At 33.5% G+C, this 19,199-nt stretch overlaps 1 protein-coding gene across 1 annotated transcript in view; it reads left to right on the forward strand.

The window, feature by feature from the left end:
• fbln1 (fibulin 1) overlaps positions 1-13,623 on the forward strand; it is a 32,352-nt gene extending 18,729 nt beyond the window's left edge. Inside the window, exon 4 of the mRNA XM_073831293.1 lies at positions 13,210-13,623. Within this exon, the coding sequence (XP_073687394.1) occupies positions 13,210-13,349 (140 nt within the window). The 3' untranslated portion in view covers positions 13,350-13,623. The remainder of the gene's footprint in view (positions 1-13,209) is intronic.
• Positions 13,624-19,199: the final 5,576 nt, after the last annotated feature.

Consider the following 19,199-nt stretch of genomic DNA (forward strand, 5'->3'; position numbering starts at 1 on the left):
AAACATATAAAATATATAAATGTATTTAAAATCTAAATATATAAATAGTCTAAAATATACTTAACTACATGTAAAAATTAAATATATTTTAATTATATGCAAAAATTTAATGCTAGAATTAAATAAAATAGTGTAACAAAACAAGTCTATTAAATATTATAAAATATATTCATATAAATGTATTGTACAAGTCTAAATATATAATGTAGTCTAACATACTTAATAAACAAGTCTAAAACATATTACAAAATATATATTTATATAAATGTATTTTGAAAATCTGAATATATAAATATTGTCCTAAAATATACTTAATTATATGCAAGAATGAAATATATTTAAATGCTAGAATTAAATAGATTAGTATAGCAAAACAATTCAAATACATATTATAAAATATATTTATATAATGTATTTTAGAAATTTTAATACATAAATATTCTCTAATATATACTTAATTACATGCAAGAATTAAATATATTTAATTAAATGCAAAGATGTAATTAAATGCTATAATGAAACAGAACAGTATAGCAAAGCAATTCTAAAACATAAAATATATAAATATATAAATGTGTTTTAAAAAATCTAAATATATAAATATTGTCTAAAATATACTTAATTACATGTAAATTATATGCAAAAATTCAATTAAATGCTAGAAATAAATAGAATAGTATAGCAAAACAAGTCTATTACATATTATAAAATATATTAATATAAATGTATTGTACAAATCTAAATATATAAATATTGTCTAAAATATACTTGGTTATATGCAAGAATTAAATATACTTAATTAAATACAAGAATTGAATAGAATAGTATAGCAAAACAATTCTAATACATATTATAAAATATATTAATATAGTTGTATTTTTAAATCAAAATAAATAAATATTGTCTAAAATATATTTAATTAATTCACTGGAAATAGCTTGACCATTTTTCTTGCCATTTCGAAGCTTTAAAAAACAAAACACGTTTGCTATTTAAAAAATGTACAATGTAGGGCTATGATTCACTCGAATAAAAAAATTAATAAAAAAAAAACAAGCAGAACAAATTATTGTAAGTCATCTGTAAGTAAGTTCATTCTTAATTTTCCTAAATAAATGCAACTAAGAACAGATTCATATGAAATGCCTGTGAATCATTTTTGTGTATGAATCATTCATAATGCCATTCATACATAAAGTCGCATTCAGTTTAGGACGATTGAGATGAAGTTACAAATGACCCGCACAAATTTGTTCTGCTTGTGTTTCATGAATGATGCCCACTGTTTGGCCCACGAGAAAAGCTTTTCTGACTCATTTGACCTTTTTAGGGTGCTGCACAGAAAATATGACTGAAGAACTGCCACTTAGCCAGGTTTAGGCCATTCACCATTGCTATTTTATCCATTCCACGCACCGTAAAGATCGGTTTACGCCTGAGGAAGGGTCTTCGGAGGACGTTTTATCTACTCTGAAAGCACAAAATAACAACAGGACGTTTAGCTGCCACACGCTGAAGCCAAAGGGGAGCGTCTAATGCATCGGCCTCTGGATAACAACATATCAGAGAATGAAACACAATGTGGCACGGCGTTAGCCACACAATGGGCCGGACCAAACCCACGAAGACTCCTTTAGCTGAGGGATTAGCAGTGCAAATGAAAGCGTTTCTCTCGACCGTGGTGGTCTGCAGCCCCCGCAGACACTCTTCACTCACTGACTGCGCAGCCAGAGACCCGCTCATCCATCAGCGCTGATTCATCACGAGCCCTGACGCATCCAAGGGCGGCGACCGCGAAGAGGCGAGAAGACGCTACGCAAGGAGTCATACAAGAGGACGAGACTTCTGATGATTTAAAGTCAGAATTTAACCACATTCATAATCTGTTCTACTTCAGAAATGTGATAAATGTATTAGACAAAACAAAAACAAACCGAACCAGTCAAAAAAGATTTTAATGCTTTTTAAAGTATTTTCTGCTCACCAAGCCTGCATTTGTTTGATTCAAAGTACAGCAAAAGCTGGAAAATTCTAAAAAAAATTTACTATTTAAAATAACTTCTTTTTATTTGAATATATTGCAAAATGTATAGTCAAGCCCGAAATTATTCATACCCCTGGCAAATTCTGACTTAAAGTTACTTTTATTCAACCAGCAAGTTTTTTTTTGACCGGAAATGACACAGGCTTCTCCCAAAAGATAATAAGACGATGTACAAGAGGCATCATTGTGGAAAAAAAATAAATATTTCTCAGCTTTTATTTACATTTGAACAAAAAGTGGCATGTCCAAAATTTTTCATACCCTTTGCAAACTGTCACAGTCTATGGGGAAATCCAAAGTTCTATACCACTCCAAATAGTCCAAGCTGTTCTAAAGCATCCTAATTACCCTGATTCATTGGGAACAGCTGTTTTAATCAACTCAACAGATGAAAAACAGAAGCTCTCTGCTGTTGGTTTGTGGACAGTCATGGCTAAGACAAAGGAGCTCACTGAGGACCTGCGGCTGCGCATTGTGGCTGCTCACGAGTCAGGAAAGGGCTGTAAGACCATATCTAAATGTTTTGAAGTTCCAGTGGCTACAGAGCAAAGTATTATTAAAAAATACAAGACGTTCCACACTGTGAAAAATCTCAGAGGACGTGGTCAGAAGCCAAAAGTGACACCTGTGCTGGCCAGGAGGATAGTGAGAGAGGTAAAAAATAATTCAAGGATCACCACCAAGACCATCCTGATGAATCTGGGCTCTGCTGGTGGCAACATCTCAAGGCAGACAGTCCAACAGACACTGAACACCTCTGGGTTACACAGACGCAGACCAAGGAGGACACCACTTCTCCAGATAAGGCACACAAAAGCCCACTTGGCCTTTGCAAATGCTCATCTGTCTTCTGTTTTATGGTCAGATGAAACAAAAATTGAATTGTTTGGCCACTATGATGTAGCCTTTATGTGGTGTAATAAAGGAGAAGCCCTCAACCCTAAGAACACCATCCCCACTGTCAAACATGGTGCTGGGAACCTAATCACAGTAAACAGCACCATGAAAAAAGGAGCAATACATCAAAATTCTCAACAACAACATCAGGCAGTCTGCAGAGAAACTTGGGTCTTGGGCACCAGTGGACATTTCAGCACCACAACGACCAAAACACACAGCAAAAGTGGTAAAGAAATGGTTAGCAGACAAAAACATTAACGTTTTGCAGTGGCCCAGCCCGAGTCCTGACTTAAATCCAATTGAGAATCTGTGGAGGGAGCTAAAGATCAGGGTGATGGCAAGGAGACCCTTCAACCTGAAAGAGTGGAGCTCATCGCTAAAGATGAATGGGCAAAATGAAAATAAAAGATGAGTAATATTTTTTCCACAATGATGCCTCTTGTACATCATCTTATTATCTTTTGGGAGAAGCCTGTGTCATTTCTGGTAAAAAAAAAAAACTTGCTGGTTGAATAAAAGTAACTTTAAGTCAGAATTTGCCAGGGGTATGAATAATTTCGGGCTTGACTGTATATATATATATATATATATATATATATATATATATATATATATATATATATATACTCTAACTACATATTCATAATTTAAGTAAAAAAATGTTAAAATGTAAGACAAAACTGTAACAAAATGTTAAAAAAAAAAAAATTATATATATATATATATATATATATATATATATATATATATATATATTACAAGTGTAATACTGCTTTAAATTGTTGTTTTTTCCAAAAACATTAAAAAGTTTGGTTTCATTTAATTTTTCTGAAAAAAAAAAAAAAAAAAAAAAAAAAAAAAAAATATATATATATATATATATATATATATATATATATATATATATATATATATATTTCCTACTTTACAGAAGACACCCACTAAAATGTCATTCAGTGTAACAATCTTGTCAGGCATATTTACAACAAAAATGAATTTATTAAGTATTAAAAGACGAAATACTGTAATTGTACATTTTTTAAATTTGCCCATTTGTCAGTGAGAATTTTTTACTCATTTAAAACACAATAAAATGTAACATGCTCCCGTATTCATTTATATATTTTAATATGCACAAGTCAAAATAAGCATGTTGTTTGAATTTTTACATAAATATTGTGTTACACTGAATGTAATGTACCAATGTAACAACCAAATTTGGACATTTTATTCTCCAAAAACGTATTTGAAACCTTAGATACTTTACTTACATTTAATGTGCTTTCTATGGACATAAAATCACTTGTAAATTTATACATACAATTATTTAAAATATGCATCAACAATAGTTATAAAAAAGTGTACCATCCTACCAAGACCTGTAGGAGGCGGCCTTAAGCGCTTCATAATGACAAGTGCTCGAATACATTATTGACAAATAGCTAGTTCTGGGTTGCAAGTATTTCAAATTCTCGGGCTGAATTCCCAGAATGCCACACCAGCAGAGTTTAACACCGGATAAACTGCACTTCAACTTTTAGCTATACACAATACAAGCGATCAATTGTAAAACATGACAGTGCGGTGGAGTTTTCAATGGAGGTACGACTGGAACAAACATTCCAGCTTCAGTCCGACGAAATGACCGCAATGATTCACTGCTAATTGAGCTTGAGACACCAAACCACACATGTGGCCTTTCAAAGAGAGCAAGTAAAAGTCATGTCCTCTTTCCAGTTGTTTAGGGCCGGCCGAATAACGCAGGCGTGCTTCCCAACAGCCCTCGTGCGGTGCGGCGTTGGGGGTGAGTTTACCGGGCGTCCCGGCGCAGATAAACTTTGGCATTTTGGCTATGTGGGCCGACTCCGCTGCCCTTTCCTGCATAACCCATCAGCTAGCATGTCATTATCCAATACTGTGGTCGAGCAACTCATTCCTCGCATTTGTCCCTAGTGTTAAACCTGCCCATTTTGGATCCTGTCATACATTTCCTCTCAGAGCTGGAGTGACCAGAAAACCAGAAATTGCACTGTTTACATGTAAACCTTCAATATCGCAACCCACGTAGCCATTGAGGATGACGAATGGCTCTTGGCATTGACTCCACTTTGTTTTGTGGCAAATGTGTACACGGATAACGTGCATTTAACTAAAGCTATTTGCAGTCTTCATGCTCTTTAATGGCATTTCGAAATGAGCGTGGGAACGCATTTGCGCAGCTTCATGGTTTGGAACGCCACCGCAGACACATTCAGCATTTACTTCTAAACAAAACAATGCTGGCTGATTTTAAGCTTCCTCAAACATTTTGTAAACTCCCTATAACTTTGCTTCTAGAAAACTTGATTGTGCATCCAATCTGAATTGCAACTGAATAATTCATAAAGCAACACAAGAACACATTGCATCCTAAACGTTGTGGCGAAAATAAGCTATTTTTGCACTTAAAAAAAAAAAAAACTTTTTTTTTAATTCATCAGAATGGTATGAAATTTGGTGAATTTTGTGGCACTAGCCATATGAACACACAAATAAATTGTAGAGATGATTAGAAAAGGCTAAATGGTTTTACGCAAAAAAGTCACACTTGTGATCTTTGAGGTCTAAACTCACCTGCATGAGAAATGAATGAAAAATATAAAAAATACAAAATAGCTATAATAAAGTAGTTAGAGCATTTTATGATGTCTACATATACATCCAAATGGAAAACCTATTAAAAATGATGAATTAAATCATTCTGCTTCTAAACGTCACCCTATTTCCCTTTATTAAGGAAAAACACATTATTTGATTCATTTTCCTTACATTCAGCATTTACTTCTAAACAAAACAATGCTGGGTGATTTTAAGCTTCCTCAAACATTTTGTAAACTCCCTATAACTTTGCTTCTAGACAACTTGATTGTGCATCCAATCTGAATTGCAACTGAATAATTCATAAAGCAACACAAGAACACATTGCATCCTAAACGTTGTGGCGAAAATAAGCTATTTTTGCACTTAAAAAAAAAACTGGAAAACAGTTTTTTTAATTCATCAGAATGGTATGAAATTTGGTGAATTTTGTGGCACTAGCCATATGAACACACAAATAAATTGTAGGGATGATTAGAAAAGGCTAAATGGTTTTATGCAAAAAAAGTCACACTTGTGATCTTTGTGGTCAAAACTCACCTGCATAAGAAATGAATGAAAAATATAAAAAATACAAAATAGCTATAATAAAGTAGTTAGAACATTTTATGATGTCTAAATATACATCCAAATGGAAAACCTAATAAAAATGATGAATTAAATCATTCTGCTTCTAAACGTCACCCTATTTCCCTTTATTAAGGAAAAACACATTATTTGATTCATTTTCCTTACATTCAGCATTTACTTCTAAACAAAACAATGCTGGGTGATTTTAAACTTCCTCAAACATTTTGTAAACTCCCTATAACTTTGCTTCTAGAAAACTTGATTGTGCATCCAATCTGAATTACAGCTGAATAATTCATAAAGCAACACAAGAACACATTGCATCCTAAACGTTGTGGCGAAAATAAGCTATTTTTGCACTTAAAAAAAACTGGAAAACAGTTTTTTTAATTCATCAGAATGGTATGAAATTTGGTGAATTTTGTGGCACTAGCCATATGAACACACAAATAAATTGTAGAGATGATTAGAAAAGGCTAAATGGTTTTACGCAAAAAAGTCACACTTGTGATCTTTGAGGTCTAAACTCACCTGCATGAGAAATGAATGAAAAAAATAAAAAATACAAAATAGCTATAATAAAGTAGTTAGAGCATTTTATGATGTCTAAATATACATCCAAATGGAAAACCTAATAAAAATGATGAATTAAATCATTCTGCTTCTAAACGTCACCCTATTTCCCTTTATTAAGGAAAAACACATTATTTGATTCATTTTCCTTACATTCAGCATTTACTTCTAAGCAAAACAATGCTGGGTGATTTTAAGCTTCCTCAAACATTTTGCAAAATCCCTATAACTTGCTTTGCTTCTAGACAACTTGATTGTGCATCCTTGCATTCTGAATTACAGCTGAATAATTCATAAAGCAACACAAGAACACATTGCATCCTAAACGTTGTTCGAAAATAAGCTATTTTTGCACTGCTAAAAAAACTGGAAAACATCATTTTTTTTAATTCATCAGAATGGTATGAAATTTGGTGAATTTTGTGGCACTAGCCATATGAACACACAAATAAATTGTAGAGATGATTAGAAAAGGCTAAATGGTTTTACGCAAAAAAGTCACACCTGTGATCTTTGTGGTCTAAACTCACCTGCATAAGAAATGAATGAAAAATAAAAAAAAATACAAAATAGCTATAATAAAGTAGTTAGAACATTTTATGATGTCTAAATATACATCCAAATGGAAAACCTAATAAAAATGATGAATTAAATCATTCTGCTTCTAAACGTCACCCTATTTCCCTTTATTAAGGAAAAACACATTATTTGATTCATTTTCCTTACATTCAGCATTTACTTCTAAACAAAACAATGCTGGGTGATTTTAAGCTTCCTCAAACATTTTGTAAACTCCCTATAACTTTGCTTCTAGACAACTTGATTGTGCATCCAATCTGAATTGCAACTGAATAATTCATAAAGCAACACAAGAACACATTGCATCCTAAACGTTGTGGCGAAAATAAGCTATTTTTGCACTTAAAAAAAACTGGAAAACAGCTTTTTTAATTCATCAGAATGGTATGAAATTTGGTGAATTTTGTGGCACTAGCCATATGAACACACAAATAAATTGTAGAGATGATTAGAAAAGGCTAAATGGTTTTACGCAAAAAAGTCACACTTGTGATCTTTGTGGTCTAAACTCACCTGCATGAGAAATGAATGAAAAATATAAAAAATACAAAATAGCTATAATAAAGTAGTTAGAACATTTTATGATGTCTAAATATACATCCAAATGGAAAACCAAATAAAAATGATGAATTAAATCATTCTGCTTCTAAACGTCACCCTATTTCGCTTTATTAAGGAAAAACACATTATTTGATTCATTTTCCTTACATTCAGCATTTACTTCTAAGCAAAACAATGCTGGGTGATTTTAAGCTTCCTCAAACATTTTGCAAAATCCCTATAACTTGCTTTGCTTCTAGACAACTTGATTGTGCATCCTTGCATTCTGAATTACAGCTGAATAATTCATAAAGCAACACAAGAACACATTGCATCCTAAACGTTGTTCGAAAATAAGCTATTTTTGCACTGCAAAAAAAAAACTGGAAAACATCATTTTTTTTAATTCATCAGAATGGTATGAAATTTGGTGAATTTTGTGGCACTAGCCATATGAACACACAAATAAATTGTAGGGATGATTAGAAAAGGCTAAATGGTTTTACGCAAAAAGTCACACTTGTGATCTTTGTGGTCAAAACTCACCTGCATAAGAAATTAATGGAAAATATAAAAAATACAAAATACAAATCAGCTAGAATAAGTAGTTTTAACATTCTATGATGTCTAAATATACATCCAAATGCAAAACCTAATAAAAATCTATTAATTAATTAAATCCGCTTTTAAATGTCTCCTTGTAAACACATTTGATTGATTTTCATTACATCCTTCCTCAATTTTTTAACTTACACGCTAATTGGGAAGTACAAGTGGCTACCTCTGAAACACTTTTATGATTTAAAAGATTAAAAAATATAGATTTTTTAATATTTTATTAGTTCATATAGAAAACAAATAGTGCATAACATTTTCTAGTACCATGAAATCCCCTCAAAATACAAAACATTAGAGAATTAACATCAGCGTAACTAGAGCTGTCACTAACGATTATATCGATAATCGAGTAATCGGTCGATTGTTCTGAAAAAACTGACCTAAGCAAACAATAGCCTTTAAAATGATTTAAAACACATAGAAAATACCAATAAAGGCAAAAAATAATTAGTTCAGATAAAGCATATCATATGGTTTCTTTGAACAAAACTGTTTTATGATGTCTAAATATACATCCAAACGCAAAACCTAATAAAAATGTATTAATTAAATCTGCTTCTAAATGTCTCCTTAGTAAACACATTATTTCATTGATTTTTATTACATGCTTCTTAAATTTTCAACAATATTTGTTGTAAAAAATACAACCCTATGCCTGACGATTGTTTTTACACTTTACAGCATAATATAATTCTTGTGTAATATTGACAACATTTAACTTAAATGTACACTTAATCTTTAATGTTTGGCCATTTCTTTAAGACAGAAATGCTACAGCCACAGTCATTTCTGGAATATGTGGACATCAAAACATGAGGGTTTGAGCTTTTATTTTGAAAGCACGTTGAACAGTTAGCATATTCAGAAAGATATTGATGTATTCTTACTAATTAAATGATGAAATTGTGCTTATTGCGTTCCCAGATGAAAGCTATAATAAACCCAAACTCACAGCAATATGCACACATGTAAATGATAACTGTTTGTGTGGAGCAGCATTTACGTGTGTAAATAAAGAGCATATATTTATTTAATTCAATCGTAGCGTTTGTGAATTCACAATAGTATTATGCTTTATTATGATTTTAAATTGTTTAATATTTCATGCAGCATTAGAAAACGGTCTATAAACGCATTTCATGGATTTTTAATAATCGAGTACTCAATTTGAATTGAAGAATCGTGACATTGCATTAAAATTAAAACTGCTAAGCTCTTGACCTCTTAAGACCACGATTTGTATTTTTTATTTACTTTATAAGGTCAGGACTGCTAACGTCACCTTTCTCTAGTCGAGCAAAAGGTAAAAAGGTGACAGTTAAAAGTCACAATTTGACCTTTTTTTTTTTACAAGGTCCAGCTGTTATGTCGTGTCATAGCTGGCCGCAGAAATATTTGCCGAGTTTTTAGCCCTTTTCCTCTCGTAATCGTTGACCATGCTGTGGTTTGAAAAGGCTGATGTGGTCCGATATCAACATCAAGTGACATTTCACTTCACCAGCAAAATGCTTTACTTGAATTAAGAGTGTATCATATTGGTCCATGGTGCTTTTATACATTACGCAGGCATAAACCACATAAATGTCATTTAAGGCCATAATATATATGTGATTTGCTCATTATGATGCCTTTAAGCTCTGAAATCAAAACCGGTCCCGCTTTGCCAACCTAAATATGTGAAAGGAAATTTTTTCCCCCTTCAGATGAACTCGGTCTTTCTATCTTCAGAGGAGTGAGTGAATCTACTTTTGTGATAATAAGAAATAAGAAATTTACTTTTATGAAATATTTGCTAAATAAAATTAAACTGCATGTTTCTTTGATAGATTAAACTTCCATCACAGGAATATAAGGAATAGTTCAACCAAAAGTTAATATGTTGACATTTACTCACCCTCATGTCATGTCTGAGATTCTCATTTCTATAATAGTAAGTAGAAGATGATATATAATCCTGAAAAAGGACAAAAACATCACTAAATTATTATGAAACTAGTGCAAGTGACTCCTGTATTGAATTAAAGAGTCATTTGAAGTCAAATGAACTGAAATCCCTTGTTTACTTACAATCCACCCGCCTGGAGGCTAATGATTTATTTTTTCCTGTGAGTTACATGATCACAGCAACTTTGAAAATGATACTTTATAGTATTTAATTTTTAGTTTAACTATTCCTGTTAACATAATTTGTTTGTTGAAAACAGACAAGCGTGGGCTTCTTAGTTTAAAAGCATTAGCCGTTGGGGTGATGAAACGAAGCTTTTCGCGATTCTGAATCAATTGAATCAACTGCAAAATGATTCACTGTTTTGAAGCACAACTCATAACGAGAGCTGCTGGTTAAAACTGTGTAAATGCAACGGAAACAGCTCGAAAGTGTGTAAACACCTTTTACAAACTAATTAGGAATGTTTTATGAAGTATAACATATTAAAAGTAATATATAAATCTTTAAATCGTAATAATTTGTATTCTTTTATCGCTTGTTTTGTGTTTTAACATAATTTGTTTGTTTAAAACAAACAAGTGTGAGAAGCTTGTTAGTTTAAAAGCATTAGCCGTTGTGATGGACGAAACGAAGCTTTTCGTGATTCTGAATCAATTGAATCAACTGCAAAATGATTCACTGTTTTAAATCGCTCGAAACATTGCGCAATGGCGACAACTGCTGGTCAAAACAGTGTAGATGCCATGGAAACAGCTCGAAAATGCGTAAACACACCTTTTACAAACTAATTACGAATGTTTTATGAAATATAACAAATTAAATGTAACATATAAATCTTTAAATAGTAATAATTTGTATTCTTCTATCACTTGTTTTGTGTTTTTAACATAATCTGTTTGTTAAAAACAAACAAGCGTGGGAAGCTTCTTAGTTTAAAAGCATTAGCCGTTGTGATGGATGAAACTTTTCGCGATTCTGAATCAATTGAATCAACTGCAAAATGATTCACTGTTTTTAAGCACATCTCATGGCGACAACTTCTGGTGAAAACAGTGTGAATGCAACGAAAACAGCGCGTAAACACCTTTTACAAACTAATTACGAATATTTTATGAATTTTAACACGTACAAATCTTTAAATAGTAATAATTTGTATTCTTCTATGGCTTGTTTTGTGTTTTTAACAATTTGTTAAAAACAAACAAGCGTAGAAAGCTTGTTAGTTTAAAAGCATTAGCCGTTGTGACGGAGGAAACTAAGCTTTTCGTGATTCTGAATCAATTGAATCAACCGCAAAATGATTCACTGTTTTGAAGGACAACTGCTGGTCAAAACGGTGTAGATGCAACGGAAACTAAACCAAAACTTACCTGAGATCACTGCAACGAAGCTGTTTTGCTGAAATCACGTGACTTGGCCAGTTTGATACCTGCTTCGAACCACTAAATGGAAACAAAGGATTCGCAAATTAATTTACAAGATTACAAGATGAATTTACAGCCTTTTGTGTCATTTTACGTAAAACAAATAAAGACCAAATACAGCTCAACTTGCTAATGTCACTGAAGCCTAAGGCTGCTGACAGCCTTCACAAACCCAGCGTTTCTGTCTCCTATTCACTTTCAGAAGATGTTCCAGCGTTCTTGGCTCATTTGAAAGATCCTCGCTGTAGTCTGCCAGGCCTGTAACGGAGGATGTCTCGCTGTTTTCTTTGTTTCTGTAACAATGAGCGTCGCATCCATCATTTAGCTTTAGTATGTGCTGCTCCTTTGAGTCGCTGTATAATGGCCGTGAATTATTCTTATTTTCATAAACTTTGTGTCTGTTATGTTACCACCACTTATTAGAGGCCCAGACATAATTATGACAATGTTTTGTCTCTATAAATGACAAAAGATCCATAATTTTAAACTTCAGAGCATGCTTCAAAGCCAAAACCATTAACTAAGGACAGACACAAGTATGCGAATGCAGATGTTAACGCTTGGCCATCGCAGTGCATAGTTTAGCTTATGTTTTAGGTTACTGTACTCAAGTTTCTTTGAAATGTCTGTGCAAACTGTTGCTCCGCCATGACAGTAGTTGTTCTGAAAGAGAAAAAGACACTTTATAGCACCAATAAAATGTTAGCCCTATTTCTAAAAATCACCCATTTTTAACCAAGTCACATTGTATGAATTTATACAAAATCACCACTTTGTTAAGTTTTCTCTTTCAATTTTTTGCTGAAAACCAACTTTACTTGTAAGGTACAACCTCACATGGACAAAAAAACAAACAAAACAAAACAGATATTTATCTAGTGTATTTCTATGTACGAAAGTGGCCCAGATCGGAATCAAAAAGACACTTTATTCTAATATTCACTACTGCACCACTTGCAATGCATACTTTTCTTTTTGTCGTGTGAAAATTGAAAATTGATGACTAGTTCTTAAAAGTTTGTCTTTCAATCTTTTTCATAAGATCTGCTTAAACCTCACTGATAGCTTGGTTTTTGGTGGACCTTCATATACTTTTATTTTTATTTTTTAAATTGTACATGTCTGTACACACCACATATTAGATATTCATACGAAATTGCCATCTCAGAAAATTGTTGATTTTTTTCCTGAAATTCTTGCCAATTAACAATGTTTCTGAACTTTTTAGTCTTTATAGTCAATTAAAATGTCAAATTCAATGTGACTTTTGTATGCTTTCATACTATAAACATCCGATTTAAGGGAAAAAATTGATTTTGGATCATTTAGCTATGGTGTATTACCCTATTTTTCTGACTGTATTTTGTTGTCTACAGGTGTGGTCAGACAGGTGAAGCCGCTGGTTGGTCCTTTGAGCACCGTACTGAAGCTGGCCATGAACTACGTCACAAACGGAGTCGTTTCTCACCGAAACATCATCAACGTTCATATCTACGTGTCCGAGTTCTGGTTTTAAAAGCATCAACATCAACCATTCTGTTTGAGTATTTTAGGTGTCCATTTATAAATCACAAAAACACTGTCATTAGGATGCATCTAATGCACTCTGGTTCTCCAGTTTAAATATCTTCAGATTTCAAAGATGAATTTACTTGAGACGCTCAAGATATTTTAAGATGTGTTTTCAAAGGCTGCATCTTCAGCATAAGTGCATTTTGCATCTGCACTAGCAGATTTTGTCAAAAGAAAGACATAATTTACTTAAAGGTGCCATAGAATGGAAAACTGTGTTTACCTGGGCATAGTTGAATAATAACAGTTCAGTACATAGACATACCATGAGTCTCAAACACCACCATTTCCTCCTCCTTATATAAATCTGGTGTTTGCAAAAGACCACTGAAAAATCAGTCAATTCCAACATAAAACCGGGTATTACGCACATGCGATCACAATAGTGAGAGGAAAATGTGACGGATTCAAAACGGCAGATTCAACAAACCGCATATTAAAAGCGGCTAGAGCTCCGTAATTAAATATATATTTCCTCCATGTGCCAGCTATTGAGATGAGCAGCTCTGTGAAACAGCCAATCAGAGCAGAGCTCATCATTAATATTCATAAACCTTCCAAATAAGGCAATAACAGAGCATTTCATTCTAGGGACAAATCCTAGGGTTGCAAATGGACCTGTAAAACCGTTTCTGGAGATTTTTTGCCCTTTCCTATGCCATATACCTCCTATGTAGATATCAGAGAACAATTTAAAATATTGTTTCAATGCATTCTATGGCACCTTTAATTAAACTGAAGACGTACTCTTGAAAAATCTTAACGCAGTGTTGCTTTTGAAGTAAATTAATTAACTGTTTTAAGAATTTTTAGATATTTTAATCGGAAAATTTGCTTTTTGGCAGTGCAATTCGCTAATTTAGGCAAACTAACGACATCAATTACTCACCTTTTTGTCGTCTACTTGACTGTCGTTCTTCTGTGGAAAACAATACAAGATATTTAGCACAATTTTTGGTATCACATAAAGGGTGAATGTATAAGTATTCTAATTTTGCGATAAACTAATAATGTTTATACAATTAATTGTGTGAAATCTCTAAATGGACACCTAAAATGACAAAATGCTTTACGAAACTAAAGTTTTACAAGAGGCACATGTCACACTAGGACAGACGAGAACGTTGCATGATGGGAGCGATGCCGTGCTTTAGACGCCACCGTGTTTTTGGTGGAATAAACATCATTTGCTGCTCTGAATTTAATTGTAGAATGTAAAAGCATGTTTTTACTTATTTCCCACTGGTTTCTTGAAGGGTTGATGCGAGTTCATCCTTCATAGGGCTGAAAGAAAGACAAATCAATATGGAGTTGACGACTCGACACTGATTGTATGCTTGTGTAGACACACTTTGCATTGCTTAATGTATTGTATGTATCACCGACTGTGTCATTAAAAACTATTTTTAGATTTCTACTCCTTTTTTTGTCAAAGTCTGCTGTCTACATTGAGTGAATGGCTGCTCAAAAAATACAATTTTGCTGAAAAATGAACAAATTACTTAAATTTAGCATTACATCACTTGTTCACCAATGGATATGAATGGGTGCAGTCCAAACAGCTGATAAAAACATCACAATAGTTCACAAGTAATCCACACCAGTCCAGTCCATCAATTAACGTCTTGAGAAGCCAAAAGCTGCGTGTTTGTAAGAAACAAATACATCCTTAGGGCAGTTTTCAACTTCAAATTGTTGCTTTCAGCTAAAATACGAGTCAATAATAAGCTTGTCTGAATCAGGAGAGAAATCTGCACAGCTGAAGTACCGTTTACAAGCCAAAAAAAGTCTAAACAAATACGTGGTTGGATTTTGATATGAGAGGACAATAGAAGGAGGAAGCGTTATTATGGATTATGGACTCTTATTCAGTGTTAATTTCGTTGACGAATAATTTGTCAGCATTTTTTCACAGATGAAAATAAAACTGTAACAAAACGAAAACTTGTTTTGAATGACAAAAAACTATGCCGAAAATCTACGGACTTTTTTGTAAACGAATAAAAACTAAATAAAATGTTTGGGAGGGACGATTTGGAAAGAGATTCATTCAGAACGAATCCGCTGCATGTTTAGGTGGTTACAGTGCCGACGATTCAATGCATCGATTCGTCTGCAAGAGTATCGATTAATGTGTTTATTTTGCCGCCTGTTTGTTCACTTGTCTATTTTTAGCATCCGTTCCGACCTTTCTTTTACTGTATATGGCTCCGACGTATTAAGCGTACTACCTACTCCTAAGCTGCGGGTGGCGCTAACCTCATTATTGTCTTCTTCACACGCGTTACTTTCGTTTCACAGTCTATCTATGTTGTTCATGTTCACACACCTCATGTTGTCAAGAGCGATGATTTTGAACTGATTTTGTGGAGTAGTATTCTATTTGCAGTTCATCTACTGCAGAGGATGTGTGACCATTACCTCTTAATAAGATGCAAATTGTATCTTCAAAATGTAACCAATTTTGTATGAAAGAAACTTTTTTAAAACCGCGAATAGGCTAATTGGCCATAGTAGACCTGCACTATAAGCATTAGACTTTTTTTTGTTGTTGTTCTTATTACAATTTATCTGATTGTACTTTGTAGATGCAGTATATTTGCTGTTCTATTTGCAGTGCATTGAGCACAACTGCTTTAGTGTAACATACACATTATGTGAATAGAATACTGTTTCTGTATTCTCAATAAAAGGCAAATTATTTACTATTTTTGTTGATTTATTTGAAACTTAATAGATATCATGTAAAAATATCTAGTATTGAATCGAATCGCATCGTATCACAGGGAATTCTGAAGTATCGAAAATAATCGAATCGTTGGCTTAAGAAATCGGTATCGTATCGAATCGTCTTGAAGGCTCCGATTTACACCCCTAACCCAAACAGAACATTATTTACAATAAAGGATAGCATTAAAATACGTATTAATGCATATCAATTGAAAATGGATAATTTATTGGAAAACATGCTTATTTTATACTACAATTTTGCAGTATTTTAGTTCAGTTTGGTTAAAATGATATAAAAACAAATCACCCTATGAGTCATTTCAAAGCAAATACAAAAATACCGAGATATATCGCCAATATATTATTTTTCATCTTCCAGCCTTATAAACTCATCATTAGTTTGTACTGGAATACATTTGTAGAGTAACCTTCCCATCTCTGGGAAAAATATGTACGAAACTCGAAAAGCCCCCGTGTAGAATTAGGTGCCCTGGTAAAAATGAGTAATTCAATTATTTCACAAGCTTATAATTTGACCATAATTTGCTCGGGTTGATTCAAATCATTAGTAAATCAAACTTTCCATGTAACTTGGCTCGTCCGACTTCAGAAATGAAAGGCCGCTGGTTTTTGCGTACTGGTCAATTTAAGACCTAAAGGCATGCCAGTGAAAGCCAATCATTCCCACAATCCTCTTGTTCGACTCGCTACGGTCATGCCATGCATTGATAGATCGAACTAAGTGCTGCTCGTTCCTCGGCAGTGGAAACTTGGTCGCAGCGCTCGGAGGGACCGGGTGAATGGAGCCGTTTATGACCGCATCCCTTTTAGCGCGCGGTCGCTGAACCGAGACTGTCTTTCCTCAACGTCAGGGGACTGAAGCGGGCGGCCCGAGCTCATTTCAGCAGATGGAGAGACGAGTCTCAGCCGTAGCTCGCTCATGACCGCTGTGGTCGAGAGCAGCCGCCACCGAGCGGCTTTTACAAAGACAATGGAACAGTGAGGGAATCATTTATCATGGTTTAACGTTCCTCTTCTGTGCGCCGACTGAGGTTTACCCCTGCGACGTCACAATACGCACTTTGAAGACTGAAAAACTGCCCTGAAATCATTCACGCATGAAACGATAAGCGATAAAATGCCATTATACGACAAAGACAAGCACAATATGAAACTTTATGAGACTTGAAAACATAGTGAGCGGTTCCAATAATTCTCCTAAGATTCTCATTTTTCAACGCAGAAGTAAGCCGTTTTCTGTGAATGTGGCCGCTGTAAATCATGAGGAGAATAAGTAAATGGTGCAGTGTGTTGATAATTAACATAATACATTAAAATAACATAATACACACTAGTTTGCAATATCAAGCAGCAGAATGAGCGGTTTTGTACAGATAAAAATAGCTGGACGCAGATGAGACCGGAAGCCTTGCACATTACATTTACAAACGCCCGCTTCCGCTCTCACACCAGAAAAAAACTATGCCACAATGCATCACGTAGAGCTCAGTAACAGAGAAAATATCCAAAATGGTGGAAAAAGTGATGTAAATCAATAAAAATATAAATTTACATTTGAGTAAATATTAAATATAATTATTTTTGACTAATTTAAAACTTAAAAACTGTATGAAAATCATTAATGCATGAACTGCCCAAAGTGAAAGCAATTTATTAAAAAAAAAAAAAAAAATCGATGAGACTTTAAAAAAGATAAAAAGTTAACAGGGTTCGTACAGATACTGTAAAATGAAATTGCAGGACTTTTAATGACATTTCAAGCACTACTTGATTTTTCACGGACTTCATTTAAAGATCTCACTTATCGAACAATGTCTTATATTTTAAATTCTAAAAGAGACATAGATAAATAAAAATAAACTAATAAAAATGAGCAAAACTAAAGTGAAGCACATGGAAAGTATTACAAAGTATACTACACTTTTGCTAATTAAAAGTAAAACCACTGTTAATTTTCATAAAGGATTCGTATTTGTGTATACCTTTTCTTTTTTCTGTGTTTTTATTGCAGTACTGCATTAATGGTTTGATGTTTTCTACTGTTTAAGAAAAAAAAAATCTGAAAAAAAAAAAAAAAGATTGGTGAAATCACTCCGAAATCCTGATTTGAAACAAAAGATTAAATGAATGAAGTCCCGATCTGAATTTGATTGAAATCGTGTATCGCGAATCATTTTATTTGAATCATTCAATCTAATCTAAATCAAATGAGTCGCAATACGTGCTCCGAAGTCCCGGCCTGAATCAAATGATTCATGATACGTGAAGTTCCAATCTAAATAAAATGATTCACAAAACCCAATTTGAAGTCCAGATCTGAAACAAATGATTCGCAAACCCGCACCGAAGTTCCAATCTGAATCAAATGATTCATACTCTAAATTTGATTTAGATCGGTTCTTCAAATCGTGTATCGTGAATCATTTGATTTGAATCATTCAGTTCGCTAAATGATTCACAACCCCGTTCCAATCTAAATCAAATGATTCGCAAGTTGAAGTCCCGATCTGAAACAAATGATTTGCAAAACCACACAGAAGTCCTGATCTGAGTCAAATGATTCGCAATCCACACTCCAAAGTTTCAATCTAAAGCTAAAAGATTTGTGATCCACATTCTGAAGACCTGATTTAAATTTGATTTAGATAGGGGCTTCAAATCGTGTATCATGAATCATTTGATTTGAATCATTCAATATGCTAAATGATTCACAAACCCGTTCCAATCTTAATCAAATGATTTGCGAAACACAATTTGAAGTCCCGATCTGAATCAAATGATTTGCAATCCACACTCCGAAGTTTCAATCCAAAGCAAAAGATATGTGATCCACACTCTGAAGTCCTGATCTGAATTTGATTTAGATTGGGTCCTCAAATCGTGTATCATGAATTATTTGATTTAAATAATTCAATTCGCTAAATGATTCACAAACCCGTTCCAATCTTAATCAAAGGATTCGCTATACGCACTCCGAAGTCCTGACCTGAATCAAATGATTCACGATACGTGAAGTTCCAATCTAAATCAAATGATTTGCGAA

Source organism: Garra rufa, chromosome 25 (assembly GCF_049309525.1).
Source record: "Garra rufa chromosome 25, GarRuf1.0, whole genome shotgun sequence".
Taxonomy (NCBI): domain Eukaryota; kingdom Metazoa; phylum Chordata; class Actinopteri; order Cypriniformes; family Cyprinidae; genus Garra; species Garra rufa.